At 38.3% G+C, this 19,238-nt stretch overlaps 1 protein-coding gene across 1 annotated transcript in view; it reads left to right on the plus strand.

Annotated features, from left to right (window-relative positions):
- The first annotated feature begins 960 nt into the window (after window positions 1-960).
- Window positions 961-19,238, plus strand: part of insrb (insulin receptor b) — an 81,557-nt gene continuing 63,279 nt past the window's right edge. Inside the window, exon 1 of the mRNA XM_051695468.1 lies at window positions 961-2,102. Coding sequence (XP_051551428.1) covers window positions 2,024-2,102 — 79 coding nt within the window. The 5' untranslated portion in view covers window positions 961-2,023. The remainder of the gene's footprint in view (window positions 2,103-19,238) is intronic.

Raw genomic sequence — 19,238 nt, forward strand, 5'->3', positions numbered from 1 at the left:
TAATATAAGTGTTTGTTTAAATTTAGCAATTTTGTGCACATCTAATTTTCTACATTTAAATCACATTATAGTGTATATAGGCATTATATCTACTGTTGCTCTCTAGATATCGGTATCGGCCATAAAAAAACAAAAACAAAAAAAAAACATAGCAGTCTACCACTAGTTATTTTTTTGTGAATTCTGAGTAAATATTGCATAATATAAGTGTTTGTTTAAATTTAGCTTATTTTCTATATTTAAATCACATTATAGTGTATATAGGCATTATATCAGCCACTGCTCTCTAGATATCAGTATCGGCCATAATAAAATAAATAAATAAATTAATAAATTAATTAATAATAATAATAATAATAATAATAATTTTATATATATATATATATATATATATATATATATATATATATATATATATATATATAATTTATCTATATATATATATATATATATATATATCATTCTACCATTAATTATTTTTGCATAGTATAAATGTTAATTTAAATTCAGCAATTTTGTGTACATTTTTTATTGCATTATGGTATGCGATATATCCGTATTATATTAATGACCCTGCTCTCTAGATACTGGTATCGGCCATAAAATATAATAATAATTAAAAAAACATATCGGTCTACCATTAGTCATTTGTCAATTAACCACATATATTTCACACATACTTAAAATGTATGTGTTAGGTGTGTATGCTTAAAATAAATGTTTATTTTTTTTTAAAGATAGAGTTTTTACAGTTAAAATATTGCATGGATTCAGATTCCAAGCACGTAAGTTCCCTATTTGGATTTAAGTCTTAAATACAAAAAAGCATTTCATTTACTTCATGTGCGATGAATGAATCCGTGTCTTGCTCTTTGAGGGTAACGTGAGAGTCTCCACGTTCCCACGATAGACTCCATTCCAGCGTGCATGATCCGCTCCGGGTTTTGCGGTCCGTCGCTTCTCTGCCCCAGCTGACTGGCAGTACTTGTTTACTGGTGGAGGTACACAGGGAGAGCCGAGAGGGGGAAAACTACACCGCCGACAACACGAGAGAAGTTTTACCTACTTTCAGCCCATTCCCACGCCAACGAGTTCATCAGAACCGCACACTGAGGTCTCGCGGACGGATTTGAGTGGTTTTATGGGCAGGCCGGACGCGCGTTGTACGCAAGTCTGTTGATAAACGTGGAAGATTGCAACGCGGCCGAGACGCGCGTACGCACACACACACTTCGGAAGCATTGTGCATTGAAAGCGAAGGCTTTGGGGGAATTTGTATATCTTTGTTTTGCTTTCAACGCTTTTAAAATACAAAAACGCGCGTGCATATTTAATCGCAAGTGGACGGAACGCAAAAATTCCTCTCGAAGTGGATGCATGTGTATAGGATGAGCTGTCTCTGATAGGAACATTTGGCAGTGCATGAAACGACCTGTGGAATAACGCCTTTTTTTCTTTTTGGTCCCTACCATTTGGAGGCATTAAAATCTGCCACATTATTAGGATTTTGGTCAATTGACATATTTTCAGTGTGCATTTAGGAATATATTTTTTTGCATTTAGTAACGGGACACCCGCCCTGGACAACCACGTTTGTATTATTATTATTTCATGAATTTGCAAACTGGTTCCTTTCAACCCTGGGGCATGAAAAAGTTGCAACGTGCTGTACCCATTTGGGTACACTTATCCTAGAAATGCATGGACATTTTACAAGCCTGATCTACTGAAAGCGAAGATGCAAAGCCGAAATCTCTCAAAATGATTTTTGTTCTCTTATTTTTCACCAGGGTGCAAGATCATGTTATTTAATGGTAAATTCACCCATGCTGCATTGGCAACAGCTACTTAGATTGGACATTATCCTAATAAACTGAGGCACGCCGGACCCCTGGGTCCCCTTCTTTGGGGGTCTCATTTAAATTGAGACGTTTTTCTTCTCTTCTGTTGGTCTTAAAAGATTTTGAACACACCAGAGGTGGATTTAATTGCCCAAGAAAACTAAACCGTGTCGCGAGGCATAATGCGGCTGGACGCATCTGTGGTTGTTTTGGTCACTTTCGTCTACATTGTGTGCCACTGCGGAGCGTTACATGGAGAAAGTGAGTACAAACACACATTAACATACTTTTGAACACAAAATATTGCTATATAATTCCGTAGTATGAGTGCATTGGTGTAGTTTACAACACAGGGGACTTGTGGAATTCACTCCATGCAGACTTCGTACATCCCCGGAATGTGTGGGAGAGGGATGTCTCCAGCATTTTATTGTTGTAATTTTGCTTTTGTGCTGAAAACAGACATTTCTATGCTATTATAAGAGTCCGATATTTCCTAAATATACAAAACACGCCACTAGTAGAATAAAATCTTAAATATTTCGAGTTAAATGTATACTTTTATTCACCCCCCCCCCCCCCCTCTCAAAATGAGCCGTTCCTTAGGCCTGGCGTTCTTTGCGTCAGCCCGAAGGCCGGATTAGCGCTCGTGACTGGACTCGGCGGGATTCGCGCACACGCGAACGCGCCCGCTAGGATTCCATTCGCGGGAACGCACAAGCACGTTCCTCTCGTTCTATTTGGAAGCGTGTAAACAAGTTGAAGACCTAAGAAGATTCCCAGATCCCATAAGTGCAGGATTAGCCTACATTTGCTTTCTTTGGTTCTATGTAGAGATGTGTGGTCTTTTCCCGTGTGTTATCAATTTGTAATTTCCAAATTATGGAATGAAAGAAGGAAAATATTGCTTGCTCAGTTTTGTTCTGCCAGATATTTTATGCTTGATCCTTTTTATTAACTCTTTATTGTTAATATACGTTCTCAATTCCGATCATTAATTGGATTGTTTTGGACATATCGCAATTATTAATATATCGGCATTATATCGGCGTCAACCACTTTTTTTTCTGCTGTAGATATCGGGCATTAGAACCACATATCGCACCGCTATTCGTTATTATAATTTGTTACCAATATGTGTATTGATTGTTTGGTGTTAACAGCACATAGTATGTTAAATTTGGATCACATCACTGAAAAAAATTATTTGTTGAATTTACTTAAAATATAGTATTTGTTTTTTTTATTCCCTTTTCTCCCCAATTTGGAATGCCCAATTCCCACTACTTAGTAGGTCCTCGTGGTGGCGTGGTTCCTCACCTCAATCCGGGTGGTGGAGGACAAGTCCCAGTTGCCTCCGCTTCTGAGACGTCAATCTGCGCATCTTATCACGTGGCTCATTGTGCATGACGCTGCGGAGACTCGCAGCATGTGGAGGCTCATGCTACTCTCCGCAATCCACGCACAACTTAATACATGCCCCATTGAGAGCGAGAACCACTAATCGTGACCATGAGGAGGTTACCCCATGTGACTCTACCCTCCCTAGCAACTGGGCCAATTTGGTTGCTTAGGAGACCTTGCTGGAGTCACTCAGCACACCCTGGATTCGAACTCATGACTCCAGGGGTGGTAGTCATCGTCAATACTCGCTGAGTTACCCAGGCCCCAGTTAAACTTTAGTTTTAGCTTTTTTGCATCATGCGTTTTAATAAATTCAACTTATGATCATTTTATGTCAGCACAACTAGAAAATCGTTGTTAGATGTACACATATGTATCAGTTCATTCCACTTTATTTACTCAAAAAGGTATGCCAAACGAATAAGATTTGTACTTGAACAGTTTTTTATGGACTCGCGATTATTCATTTACTTTATGGAACTCTAAGTTCACCTTAAAATGTATATTTTGTGTTGTACACATTAATGAAAATTAAGTAAAGCTAAACATGTGATATGTACATTTCTGAGTAGAAGATATTTATTTATTTTTTTAAACATTGTGGTTGTTGAGCCAACAAATTGTTTTCTTTTCCGTTATGGCTGAATTGTAGATGCATTTTTCAGAGGAGAAGTTTTTGTATTCTCAGTATCTCTAAATTGGATTTGCATATGAAGGCTCTGTGATTTAATAGCCACTGTATCTAAACCCATTCACCTTTTCCTTTTCTGAACATCCTCTTAAATTTAGGTTGTGCACTTTTATGGGCACACTTAGAATAGTCGACTGTTAATGATTTTTAGAGCTGCTATATCAAAGATATACTGGACTGGACCGATGTCTGCAATAGTAACATGGTGATATAAATAATGCTCTGGAAATACTTGGACTTCCTTATAATAAGTAGGCCAACTGTTGGATCCCAAAGGTCCATTTGAATTGTAGAGTGGGAGAACATTTCAGGAAGTTTGACATTACTCATTCAACAAGTTCGTGGATGGCATAAGAGCGTATTAAAACCAAATTCATTAGTAGCAATGGTTGATACCACTCATTTGCTTTTCAATCCGGTACCAAGTACTATCAAGGCTAATATTACCAACATTGATTACTTTTTCAGGGATTTGATTTCTATGGAAGAATTTATAACAGTATATTTAAAAACCATCATCATTAACAATAAAAAAGCTGGGGGGCCTGGGTAGCTCAGTGGTAAAATACACTGGCTACCACCCCTGGAGTTCGCTAGTTCGAATCCCAGGGCGTGCTGAGTGACTCCAGCCAGGTCTCCGAAGCAACCAAATTGGCGCGGTTGCTAGGCAGGGTAGAGTCACATGGGGTAACCTCCTCGTGGTCGCTATAATGTGGTTTGTTCTCGGTGGGGCACATGGTGAATTGAGCGTGGTTGCCGCGGTGGATGGCGTGAAGCCTCCACATGCGCTATGTCTCCGTGGCAACGCGCTCAACAAGCCACATGATAAGATGCGCGGGTTGACTGTCTCAGATGCGGAGGCAACTGGGATTCGTCCTCCGCCACACGGACTGAGGCGAATCACTACGCCACCATGAGGACTTAGAGCGCATTGGGAATTGGGCATTCCAAATTGGGAGAAGAAGGGGAAAAATCCCCCCCCCCCCCCCCCAAAAAAAAATAAATAAAAAAAGCTAATTGTGAGATTGTGAACAGAGCTTTAATGTTACTTAGAGGAGTGAAACACCAAATCTGAGTAAAGTGAACTAGCATATTTCTCGTTTACAAAACCTCAAAGATTAAGATGTTAGTAGTTTGGTCTCCTCAACTTCATGGTCCTGTTTGGGATCTTCCGACACTCTGCAGTTTGCCTTGGTATGTCTCCCAGAATTCCAAGTGTGTGGAATGTCTTTGAAGTGGCCTACCCTGTAGGTGCTCTTGCCGTTAAGAGGTTTGGTACTCGGTTCAGTGTCTGCTGCCTGTTGACCTCTTGTCTTCCAGGTGAACATTTGCCATGTGGCATGTGAGCTCTATGTTCAGCTCTCTGAATCTCAAGGGTGGGCTTTTCTCAGGAAATCAGTGCATTTGTACCAGCTTCTGGTCATTGGTGTGTGGCCATTTTCTTGATATGACGTGCCATTAAAAATTAAAATTTCGCTTGAAAATTCAACACTCATGAGAAATAACTTTTACAGTTTGAATATATGAGTTAATGGGTGACATTTGTACGTTTATTTCATATTGAATTATTTATGCTTCATTTATATTGAATATTTAAAATACTTAAATATCGCAGTTTATCTTTTGTATAATTGCACAAAGCAATGCTTATCGATAGGGTTTGCTTTGTTTTTCTGTGTGCCGTTCCATTTCGCACACTAAGACTGCTTTATGATACTCTTTTAGCACAGTCAATGGGAGGCGCATGCAAAGACGCGCATGTATTGTGCTGATGCCGAAATTTGCATCATGCACACAGCATGCGACATGTACCAGCATGCGGAAAACAAATCCCTGCTTATCTTTCGTGCTAAGTAAAACTGTACATTCAAGTGATTAAAATACGTAAATTTTGCCACTGTGAGCCTTTTGATACTGTATTTCAAAAATACTGTAAATGTTTAAAAATATGAATAGTTGCTGTTTATCTTTTGAAAACAAGTTGCTCAAAGCAACACTATACACCATTTCTTTCACAAAAATCAGTACGAACACTTAAGTTAATTTTTTTACGAAAAGAGAACACATCCAAAAACAGATGGGTTAATTAGCCTATATTGAAACTAACAAAATGAACGACAAATTTTACAACTGATAATCAGCACATTTTAATAGCGATAGTGCAAACCAAGGAACTTTAAGGTGTAATGTTATAGATTATACTATTTTAAGACTTCCCCAGTTGGTTATGTCTGTGATCTTGTTTTTACGAGCATGTAAGTTTTAACTCTGGATCCTCGTTTTATCGTGTCGTGTTTTTCCAGGATGAGAACGGTACAACCTTCCCTTATTTCACTTCACAGGGGTTGTAATTTCCACATTGACGTGTTCGACGTGGAGAATTGTTAAGACTTCGCATTGTCACGCCTCTATTCAATGCTCATTGATTAAAGATGCATAGTAACTTGTTTCTTTTATTGACACCATTCTCAATGTTAGGTTGAGGCCCACAAATAAGGTCGATGCCTATTACAACATGCCTGAACAATCCGATCTGATGAGCCCATCTGGCTTTATCTGTCAGTGATCTCATGCCATAATGTCTCTGTCAAACCACGCTAGTAATGCAGAGATCAGTATGTGTTGAGTTGGGGTCCTTTCAGCACATATGAGCATTTGGTTGCTTTGTTTACACTACCTGATTATTTTGAGAACTGTCAAATGGTTGAAAAGGTTCTTTTGAATGTTTAATGAAACTTTGTTTGCCAAATAGACATAAAATTGGTCAATTGATTTCATGAAATAATTTAATTAGGCTATTTGAGAAGACTGCAGAGTGATACGAGAGATATGAAACTAGCCTATGTAGGAAGTTGGTTTTAATATATTAGTATATTTAAAAATGAAAATTGACCAAGCTAAATTAATGCTGTAAAAGTATTGTTCACCGTTAGTTCATTTTAACTAATTTTAACAAATACAACCTTACTGTGAATTGTTACTCAATAATCAAAATACGTTTTGTTAAAAGTATGAAATGGCTTTCGCAACACGTTTAAATTCTATAATGTGATGTGATGTTAATAATGTGGGATTTTATCCATCTGGATTTGATTAGATCATGATCGATAAGCTGTGATATTATTTGTTAATATTATTTTTACCTGCCCACGCAGCCTTAGTTACATCAACGGATAAAAAGTTGTTTCAGTGGCAGAATAAGTAGACTTTTTTTGGAATGCCCAATTCCCAGTGCGCTCTAGGCCCTCGTGGTGATGTAGTGACTTGCCTCAATCCGGGTGGCGGAGGAGGAATCTCAGTTGCCTCCGCGTCTGAGACCGTCAATCCACGCATCTTATCACATGGCTTGTTGAGCACGTTACCGCGGAGACCTAGCGCAGGTGGAGGCTTCACGCTATTCTCCACGGCATCCACGCACAACTCACCACGCGCCCCACCGAGAGCGAGAACCACATTATAGCGACCACGAGGAGGTTACCCCATGTGACTCTACCCCCCTAGCAACTGGGCCAATTTGGTTGCTTAGGAGACCTGGCTGGATTCACTCAGCACACTCTGGATTCGAACTTGCGACTCCAGGTGTGGTAGTCAGCGTCAGTACTCGCTGAGCTACCCAGGCCCCATAAGTTGACATTTTGATGAAATTACGAAAACAGTTTCTTCTTAGAATAATATCCAATACAAATATTGTGCAAAATAAGACCAGGAGCATTTATTAATTTATTATTTTAATTTCAACTTTTGAGCTATAAATAAACAGAAACAGCCTACAGTAGTTGAATTTACAGAAACAAAACTACAGTATGAACTAAATAAAGATATAGAAAACCAAACTGCGGTTCTTTGTAAGTAGAGCTAGTGACGTTTTTGATTTTCTTCAGTGATGTGACACCCTTGGTGTTGATTTTAGAAAAAGGATAGTATAAAATAATTTAATAGGTGAAGACAAGCTCCTTTTTCTTCACTGAACGACATATCTCACTGGGATTTCAACCAACATGTGTGGCGGAAACACATGTGCCTCTTCCCTCAATTACAGAGCTGTAAATGTGAGCGATACTCATCTATTCTGCCAATAAACCTTTCAACAAGGTAAAGGGGGTGACATTAATTTGTTTTACTTCACGGGTAAATTTGATTAGGATTGTTTCACCCTTCTCCCTTCAAATAAACTGTTAAAAATTCGAGGGGAAAAAAGATTGAGGCAGTGAATAAAAACAAGCTTTAATCATCAGGAACAAGTTTTCATCTCCTCTTTGATTGGATTGTCAAATCTGTTTGCGGAGATTTGTATTTTAAGAGAAGTTGGAAGTTTACAAAAAGGGGTCGTTTTTATGCTATTTTTCTGAAATTGTGAGCTATAAAAGCTGCAGAGAGTTTGTTTTCTGGGAGATTTATGACATTTTTATTTATTAGTAATGCACCGAAATGAAAATTCTTGGCCAAAATCGACAATTCTGGACACACTGGGCCGAAAACCGAAAATTATTATTTTAAATTAGACTCATTCGGTTCGTTCATTTGGATTTCTCCGCAACACTCGTGCTCGTGTCTCAACTGTAAGTGTGACTTTTTTTTAGCGCCGTCAATATATCATCCAACATTAGCCAGCGTTAACATGAAGGATCATTTTACACGAATGCTGCTTTTTCTATGTCAGTGTTTCTGTTATTGGATTTTCAAAGAACGTTTTCTGTTAAAATTTTTGGCCAGTATTTTCGACATTTTTTTTTATCGGGCCCAAAACCAAAAAGGGCTATTTATGGCATTTTCTGCCGAAAGTTTTCAGTTGTCAAAATTTCGGTGCATCCCTATTATTTAATATTTGTAATCTCTCTTTTTTTAGTTCTACTTTTGCATCTGTGTTTGTGCGTTAAGTATATTTTTGCTAAAATATTGTGTAATCTGTGTCGCTAGCGGCACTCCCACCTTCTGCCATTGGTTGATCAAACAGATAGTCCCGCCCCAAACTCGCACCATTGGTTGAGCTAATGTTGTTATGTTGGTGCCAGTAGTGGCACAGAAATTACACAGTTTGCCTTTTAATAGCAAAAATAAGGGTTGGTTTGAATCTGCTTTGTTTTGAATTTGTCCATATTCTTTTAGGCCACGTGCACATTCATACATTTCGTTTGAAAACGAAGATATTTTGCTATATTTACGCCTCTTATTCACACTAGAATGCCGTTTTTCCTCCACCGAAAACGCTCAGTTACTCTATACTTTGGAAAAATATGACTTTAGGAAATGGAAAATGGATAAGTGCGGAAGTGGCCTTAATTAGTTTGTCAGGTTGTGGAGCCATTTAGCAAGCTATTTATAGTAATACTACAAAATATAAAAGTTTATTGATATTTGTTCAAAGGCTTCAGAAGTGTTTTGTGTCAAACTACAATTCTGTCCAGGGATGTTACATTTTACATTGTTGTACTATGCTTTGCTGTTTTCTCAGCTTGAATGCTCATTGCCTTGAACTGGCAGCATAAGGAAATGGTTAAAGATGAAGAATCAGATCATACCCTAGCAGGACACTGTCATAGTCTTTGTTGTTCTCATAGGCTCATGTTGAAGCAGAGTACTTTACTTCTTTAACTGGATTGAGTTTAGAGCCTCTTTAGTGGATCTGGTCCATCTGTTTTGGTCTTTGACAACACGTTAACATCTTTATTCTAAATCAACCTTCATACAGAAGGTGTTCGGTGAGAAATCAGGGCTATTTGTTTTTATATTTTAGTTCTTGGGAGACCAGAGTTAGTTATCACAGTTTTTACTCCAGTTAATATTTCTCAGGGTATGTTAATTTTTGAAAGTAAATTTCTGTATAGTATATACCCTTGGCTACAAAACAAGCTGTTGAACATTTCCTTGCTATAGAGCGCAACAGTCTGGCTCTGGAAGTAAAAATCCCATACATTTTTTCCATAAAGGAATTGATTTTTAACGATAACATAAATCTTTAAAGACTGAAATACCATGAGCTCTGAGGTTGTAAATCGATGGTACATGCTTCTGTTGAAGACATCAGTTTCCATTATTTCAACTTTATTTTGAAGAAATCATGTTTAATAGTGGAATTCCTGCTGAAAAACTATGGTGCTATAAAGAAAGTATTTGCCCCCATCCTAATTTCTTCTGTTTTTGTGAATATCTCATACTAAATTGTTTAAAAAATTCAAACAAAATCTAACATAAAACAAAGGCAGTTAATAAACACAAAATACAGTTTTTAATGATAATGTTACTTAATGAAGCAAAAAAGTTATCCAATACCAACTGGGCCTGTGTGAAAAATTATTTACCCCCTTAGTTAGTTAATCCCCAAATCTATGAAACTGCATTCATAATGGGGTTCAGCTGGAATAGACACACCCAGGCCTGATTACTGCCAGCCCTGTTCAATCAAATCAACACCTAAATACAACTTTTTCAGCAGCATGAAGTTGGCTAAAAGGTCTCACCCAGTAGCACACTATTCCAAGGTCGAAAGAAATTCCAGATATAATGAGGAAAAAGGTGATTGAAATACATCAGTCTGGGAAAGGTTACAAAGCTATTTCAAAGGCACAGGGACTCCAAAGAACCACAGTGATAGCCATTACCTCCAAATAGAGAAAACTTGGCACAGTAGTGAACCTTCCCAGAAGTGGCCGACCTTCCAAACTTTCTCCAAGAGCACAGCGACGACTCATCCAGGAAGTCACAAAAAAGCCAAGGACAACACCCAAGGAACTGCAGACCTCTCTTGCATCAATAAAGGTCACTGTTCATGACTCCACTATCAGAAAGACACTGGCCAAAAATGCCATCCATGGAAGAGTGGCGAGGTGAAAACCACTGCTAACCCAGAACAACATTAAGGCTTGTCTGAATTTAGCCAAAACACACCTTGATGATCCTCAAACCTTTTGGGAGAATGTTCTGTTGACTGATGAGTCGAAAGTGGAACTGTTTGGAAGACAGGGGTCCCAATACATCTGGTGTAAATCAAACACAGAATTCCACAAAAAGAACATCATACCTACAGTCAAGCATGGTGGTGGTAATGTGATGGTGTGGGGATGCTTTGCTGCTTCAGGGCGACTTGCAATAATTGAGGGAACATGAATTCTGCTCTCTACCAGAAAATCCTAAAGGAGAACTTCCGGTCATCAGTCCATGAGTTGAAGCTCAAGCGCAACTGGATTATGCAGTAAGACAATGATCCAAAGCATAGGAGTATGTCTACATCTGAATAGCTCAAAAGAAGCAAAATTAAAGTTTTGGAGTGGCCAAGTCAAAGTCCTGACTTGAACCTGATTAAGATGCTGTGGCAGATGCTGGGACAGGACTAAAGCAGTTCTGCAAAGATGAGTGGGCCAAAAATCTCCAGTTATCAGAAGCGTTTGGTTGCAGTTTTTGCTGCTAAGTTTAAGGGGGCAGATAGTTTTTCACATGGGTGATATAGGTGTTGGATAACTACTTTGCTTAAAAAAAAAAAAAAAAAAAAGTTTTATATATATATATATATATATATATATATATATATATATATATATATATATATATATATATATATATATATATATATATATACACACACACACACACACACACACATACATACATACACAGTTGTGCTCAAAAGTTTGCATACCCTTGGAGAATTGGTAATATATGTACCATTTTTAAAGAAAACATGAGTGAGCAGGCAAAACACATTTCTTTTATTTCTTATGGGATTCATATTCAACTGTAGGTTATAACAGAATGGCACAATCATAAAACAAAACATGGCAACAAAGAAAAAAATGAAATGACCCCTGTTCAAAAGTCTGCATACCCTTAGTTCTTAATACTGTGTATTGCCCCCTTTAGCATCAATGACAGCGTGCAGTCTTTTGTAATAGTTGTCTATGAGGCCCCAAATTCTTGCAGGTGGTATAGCTGCCCATTCGTCTTGGCAAAATGCCTCCAGATCATGCAAAGTCTTTGGTCGTCTTGCATGAACCACTCATTTGAGATCTCCCCAGTGTGGCTCGATGATATTAAGGTCAGGAGACTGTGATGGCCACTCCAGAACCTTCACCTTTTTCTGCTGTAAGCACTGGAGGGTCAACTTGGCCTTGTGTTTAGGGTCATTGTCGTGCTGGAAAGTCCAAGAGCGTCCCATGCACAGCTTTCGTGCAGAAGAATGCAAATTGTCTGCCAGTATTTTCTGATAACATGCTGCATTACAAATCTAAGTTTGTAATGTTGTGATTCACCTCGGAGCTTGTTGGTTTGGTTCATGAATTACAACTCTTTTATTAAGGATTTTATGAAATCCATATGGAAGAAATTAATGGGAAAAATACTTCCGGAACCAAGATGGCTAAAAAGATACTGATACAGTTAAAAAGATATAGTTCATTGAACTCAAGTTGACCTTTTGTGACAATATGCCCCAATAGAGGGGTGCGTTATCAGTTGGCACAGTGGAACCTATCAATAATAAAAAGTCCTTTGAAATTGGTTCAACCTTTTGGTTAAAATTTACCTATAAATTATATGCCAGTATGGTTTTATTGTGTTCAAACTAGGTGTTTGAAATTGTCATACAAAAGTACAGCAAGAGGAAAAAAAGCATTCATGCAATTTGACTTACAGCCAATCAGTTATCGAGATAAGGCCTTTTTGACAACTTTCCCCTGTCACAACTAACCCCAGTCTCCCCTATATTTAATTTCCTTGGCATTGATTGTGTAAACCAAGTTACAAAGAGAACATTCCTTCCATTGGGCAGCATTTCCCACCCGAGACCAGAAGCGGGTGGCTTTGTGTCTGTGCTTTGCTGTCAGGCAGCACGTCGTCCCAGAGTTTTTCTCGTTTGAAGGGAGGTGAGAGTTCACTGTCATTCACTGTTTTGTTTTTCCTCTTTTACAACACATATTCGCACTCGCCGCTCCTGCCTATCACATACACAAACACAATGCTCTGCCACGATAATCCGTCCCTGTAACCATGTTAACTTGGTTTTATAAGTGTCAACATCCAACTCAGTCACCTTTATTGCCCGCTTGTTTTCGTCCAATACGGCAATGCATACATAATTACATTTGGTAAACTTTCAAAGATGGGACAAGCTCTGAGGTGTTTTTACATACTGTTTCTTTTTTCCTAGATGCAACGTTCTGGAAATGCACATTGTTTTGACTCGCTTTCATTTGAGAAAAGGGAGACATCAATTTTGACGTCAAAATAAAATTTAATTTGCAACCCATTTTACTTTTAATACTGTTACATCTTTCCTTGTGAAACAGGATATTCAACAAGACAAAAAGTAGGGCGGGACTTGATTTTATCCACTGGGAATTGCTGGGATCAGGAAAAGTGGGCATTCCGTACCAGAATGGAGACAGGCGGTTGGAAGGGAGGAGTTGAAAAATAAGAAGGCATGGTGAATATCAGCTGAATAGGAAAGTTGTTATTATACTTTGAAACTTTACTAACGCAATTGTTTTAAATTTCTAATTAAAAACATTTGATTTTTCTAATGAATCGTACACAACAAGAAAGCAATGTGACTCTGACAAAATTTTTGCAAAATGTTATTCCGCAGCTCCTAACACGTATTGTAGCAGCTGAAATGTCCACTGTGTGGCGCTAAAAGCGAGTCAAATGTTCTCCCAAACAGATGAGGTTTTAAAGTTTAATGCTCTATCAAGTTTTAAATCAACAAAACCGACCTACCTAGTATCCTAAACCTTCAATCTAAACCTAACCGATAGTGTCAGATAAAGCGAATGTTTTTGTGGTGCTTCTATGACACTTTTGGCTCTTCAAGACTCGTACCCCAGTCTTTTGCATTGCAAGTGCAACGCTTTCGCAGTTGAGCTACTGCGCAATTTGTTCACGCATAATCAAGCTTGTAAATGTAGTTGGATATGTAATACAAACTTTAAAATGTATCACTACAAGTCAATAAGTGTTTAGATGTCATAAGATAGCACTGTGTGAGGAACAAACATTTTACTTGTAATTTGTGCGAAAGGGAATAAAAGTCGTTGTTGTAGCACATCTAGTGTTCATTTCACCAGTGCTGTGATAGGATCAACAAGCCATGTAAACATCATTTTGCAAAAATGTATGTATAGTAATGTGATTTTTATGAGAGTAGGTTGCAGTAAGACCTGGAACATGTATTAAGAGTACATGTATTAAGTAAATAGGGTTAGTTTTGATTTCATGTTGACTTTGAAACAACACCAACGTTTAGCCAGAGTCTCATTTTAATAGTCTAGTTTGAAACATGTTGGAAATATCAACAAGTTTGCTAATACTACATAAATAACTGCTCATAGACATCCGTAACAGCTGAAATTACACACATTTGTTTTTTTTTTAAACTTTGTGTTAGCTTATGTGACGACACCTGTAAAAAATCAAGAGGTTGACGCAGTATTTCTTTTTGGAGCCTTTTTTAGCCCATCTGTTTGTAACCATGAGGCATCATTAACATTTTGGCCAGAAGCATTTTGGGGTCATGGGCATGTGACACAATTTTTGCGATATTTTATTCTTTTCTTTGTGGCAGACATTTCGGCATGGAGCGTGTTGAGAGGAAAGCTTCAGAAATGTGTCTAAATACTGCGGCAAGCCAAACGCTGAGGCGACAGCACATACTGGACTTGGCAGCCGCCCAGGGCGAGAAATAAGGCATGGTTTACTACAGCTTCGTAAAAACAGTGCATCCATTGTTAATTATATGAAGTACACTTGTCAAGCTTTATTTATTAGGTTTGGTTTGTCTCTCTTGCTGATCCGTGTTCTTGTAAAAGTGGTAAACTTTGAGCTTTCTGTCAAATGTTGATGCCAATTTTGACCGGCCACAAGAGATTAGAGTGGGCTCACACAGATGGAGGGAGACTTGGAGGGTAGGGTTACCCACAGCGTGTGCCAGGACTGCGGTCTTGATTTTTGTGGCACGTCACACCAAAATCCCATTGCTGCTATTGTACCGCAGCACTTGTGCTGAACGCATGCTAAGAGCAACTAGAATTGGAGTTGTAGTATTGGTTCTCGATTTCACGCTTACCTCGCCATAGTCTCGCATAGCCAGACCTTTGACTAAAACTTTCTGCTACATGCTTCGAATGAAACTCTGAGTATCTTGAAAAGATTTGAGGTCACTAACCTGGCAAACTTGTGCAAAATCTGTGATTTATTTCATTCTCAAAAGAGCTCATATTGTCTTTTGCAAACTCCCGTTTTAATATTTTTAGTTAACAAAATGATTGACCGTCATACTGTCCAGCCCTCCTTCATATTCATTCAAACATATTTATATATCTTTTGGAATATGCAACATCTTGTCTGTCCAGACCTGGGTTTTAGACGGCTGCTCATAGACATGTGTTGTAAAGTTGGATCTGTTCTGTCTGTTGAGCAGACAGTGAATGATTTGTGGGTTGAATTTCTCTGCACGTTTAGTGCATGTCCCACCTTGCTTTGGTTAAGGATATCCAGAATGGAAAAATCAACATGCTGCTGTGTGTTTGAAACTCTTTTCAACGTCCAGGAAAATCTAACGGAAAAACTAATAGTGGAAATATTAGTTAAACTCCTAGTCTCAGTGTAATGAATTGATATTTCTTCACTGTCTAATGCTGCAGTTATTCTCAGATATATTCACAAATGCATGAATCTTGTTTGTGGAGCAAAGCTGTTTGTCTTTCAGGATTGTGCACAGAAAAACAAGTAACATTTGATGGTTAACTTGGAGATATACAACTATTTTGTTGATTGGTTCTATTTGGTTCTATCCAGTAGTTTTGGTTTCTGTTTTTATTGTATTCTATTTAGTTATTCAATTTTATGATATTCTGCTCTGTATATATTTGTTGGTTCTGTTTGGTTCTACCCAGTTCTATTTGTTTGATTCTATTCAGTTTTGTTCAGTTAATTTGTTTTATTCTATTTCAGTACATTTATGTTGGATTCTTTTCAGTCCAGTTCATTTCTGTTTGGTTCTATTCTGTTTCAGTTCATTTGTTTGATTCTATTGTATTTGGTTCAGTTCATTTCTGTTTGATTCTATTCTATTTCAGTTCATTTGTTGATTCTGTTGTATTTGGTTCAGTTCAGTTCATTTCTGTTTGATTCAATTCTATTTCAGTTTGTTTGTTTGTTTGTTTTCAGTCCAGTTCATTTCTGTTTGATTCTATTCTGTTTCAGTTCATTTGTTTGATTCTGTTGTATTTGGTTCAGTTCATTTCTGTTTGGTTCTATTCTGTTTCAGTTCATTTGTTTGATTCTGTTGTATTTGGTTCAGTTCATTTCTGTTTGATTCTATTCTGTTTCAGTTCATTTGTTGATTCTGTTGTATTTGGTTCAGTTCATTTCTGTTTGGTTCTATTCTGTTTCAGTTCATTTGTTTGATTCTGTTGTATTTGGTTCAGTTCATTTCTGTTTGATTCTATTCTGTTTCAGTTCATTTGTTGATTCTGTTGTATTTGGTTCAGTTCATTTCTGTTTGGTTCTATTCTGTTTCAGTTCATTTGTTTGATTCTGTTGTATTTGGTTCAGTTCATTTCTGTTTGATTCTATTCTGTTTCAGTTCATTTGTTGATTCTGTTGTATTTGGTTCAGTTCATTTCTGTTTGATTCTATTCTGTTTCAGTTCATTTGTTGATTCTGTTGTATTTGGTTCAGTTCATTTCTGTTTGATTCTATTCTGTTTCAGTTCATTTGTTGATTCTGTTGTATTTGGTTCAGTTCATTTCTGTTTGATTCAGTTCTATTTCAGTTTGTTTGTTTGATTATTTTTGGTTCAGTTCATTTCTGTTTGATTCTATTCTGTCTCAGTTCATTTGTTTGATTCTTTTCGGTTCAGCTCATTTCTGTTTAAATCGGTTTGGAATGTTTCTGTTTGATTCTATTCTATTAGGTTCAGTTTAATTCTGGTTGATTCTGTTCTATTCTGCTTCAGTTTGTTTGTTTGATTCTATTCTATTCTGTTCAGTTTATTTCTGTTTGATTATATTCTAGTTTGGTTTGGTTTAATTATAACCTATTCTGTTTCGCTCTTTTTTTATTCTATTTGATTCTGTTTAGTTCTATTGTGTTTTTGTTTGATACTGTGCATAATTCAGTTTATTTGAATTCTGTTTGCTTGTTTGATTCTGTCCTTTTTGACTATATTTAGTTCAGTTCTTTTATACTCTTTTCTAAAGGGTTCACCGAGTCGACCCAATAGCATCCACATCCACTGTCACATTTAGTCAGTTTCACCCCCTACATATGAAAAATAGAAAATAATAAAAACAAGCCATAACTGCTTCATGATGATGAGCCACAGAGTGTCACTGAGCATGCAGGTTTATGGGTTGACACAGGCTTTAGCCAGCAGCAGGCAGTCTGAACTGGTGGTCTCCAGAACAGACAAACAGCCCATTAAAGTGACCTGTCTCCCCTGTAGACGCTCGGCAGCTCCTCTCCCTGCGGTAACTGCGTGGACTGATTCCAGACACTGCACGGGAGGGGCCGCACTGCAATGGCCATATTCATCTCGCTCTGTCTGCCCAATCACACTGCGCCCGTCAGCAGTCTAAATGAGGAATTGATCCATATTGGATTTTGTCGTCTTGGCTATTTGCAGCTTTTCTCTTTGCTGCAAACATTCGATTACAAAAGAGTATGGAAGACTGAAAAATCTAAGCCTTTGCAATGGTTGCCACATGCAACCAGGGATGGGTCACAATGGTCGACTTTTTATTATTTTTGAAATTGAGTGTTGGCGCTTTAATTAGCATGCTGTACAGAGCTGGGCAATACATGGTATATGTCTGATTATTTTTGCGATGATTTTGCAAGCGATATAAAATGATGCCATATTGCAAAAATCACGATAATGGAAATGCGCTTTTTATTTGGCCACTATGTTTCCTAAAGAGCATCATTAGACTTATTTCACGATCCTCCAGGGCTGCACAATTAATCAAAATAACATCAGAATTGCAATGGAATCAAATGTGGTTATTAAACTGTGAAAGGCTGTTAATAAATGAATACATGGTCTGTGTGTGCTTCAGAGTGAACGGATGATGCTCTGTTCTGTGTACATGATACGCTGTTTTCAGCACTCTCAAAGCAGTTTGTGCGCATTGTGAAAACAAAATGCTGTGCGATAATAAACATTTGTATCTGCCACAATTTATTTTACAAATATAAAAATGCGACACAAAAAGAGGACATTACAGCCAGGAGCTTAGTGTTTGATGCAGCAAAATTTTTTAATCCTTTATTCCACCCCGTAAGCCTTCACAATTGCTTGCACAAGTATGGTTTATGATTACTTTTTTTTTTTAAAATATTTTCTCCCCAATTTTGGCATGTCCAATTCCCAATGCGCTCTAGGTCCTCGTGGTGTTGTAGTGACTCGCCTCAATCCGGGTGGCGGAGGACGAATCTCAGTTGCCTCCGCGTCCGAGACCGTCAATCCGTGCATTTTATCACATGGCTTGTTGAGCGCAATACCGCGGAGACCTAGCGCGTGTGGAGGCTTATTCTATTCTCCGCGGCATTCACGCCCAACTCGCCATGCGCCCCAAGGGAGAACCACATTATAGCGACCACGAGGAGGTTACCCCATGTGACTCTACCCACCCTAGCAACCGGACCAATTTGGTTGCTTAGGAAGCCTGACTGGAGTCACTCAGCACGCCCTGGGTTATGATTACTTTTAAGAAATGATCATCATTTGGGGGCCTGGGTAGCTCAGCCAGTATTGATGCTGACTACCACCCCTGAGGTTGTGAGTTCAAATCCAGGGTGTGCTGAGTGACTCCAGCCAGGTCTCCTAAGCAACCAAATTGGCCCAGTTGCTAGGGGGGGGGTAGAGTCACATGGGGTAACCTCCTCATGGTCGAGATTAGTGGTTCTCGCTCTCAGTGGGGCGCGTGGTAAATTGTGCGTGGTTCTCGGAGAGTTGCATGAGCCTCCACATGCTGTGAGTCTCCACGGTGTCATGCACAACGAGCCACGTGATAAGATTGACGGTCTCAGAAGCGGAGGCAACTGAGACTTATCCTCCACCACCCAGATTGAGGTAACCGCGCCACCATGAGGACCTACTAAATAGTGGGAAATTGGTCATTCCAAATTGGGAATAAAATAAAAAATATAAAGTCATCATTTATATCAGGGGGGTTATAGTTCTATTTTCACCTGATCGGGTGGGTCTCATTTAGTTGGTTCACCATCCAAATCTTTAATTTCAGGTTGTTTCTTACCAAAACCCACTGTATAATTTCAGAAGGCTTAAAATATGACCCATAAGCTGAAGG

The sequence above is a fragment of the Myxocyprinus asiaticus genome, chromosome 50 (assembly GCF_019703515.2).
Source record: "Myxocyprinus asiaticus isolate MX2 ecotype Aquarium Trade chromosome 50, UBuf_Myxa_2, whole genome shotgun sequence".
Lineage (NCBI taxonomy): Eukaryota > Metazoa > Chordata > Actinopteri > Cypriniformes > Catostomidae > Myxocyprinus > Myxocyprinus asiaticus.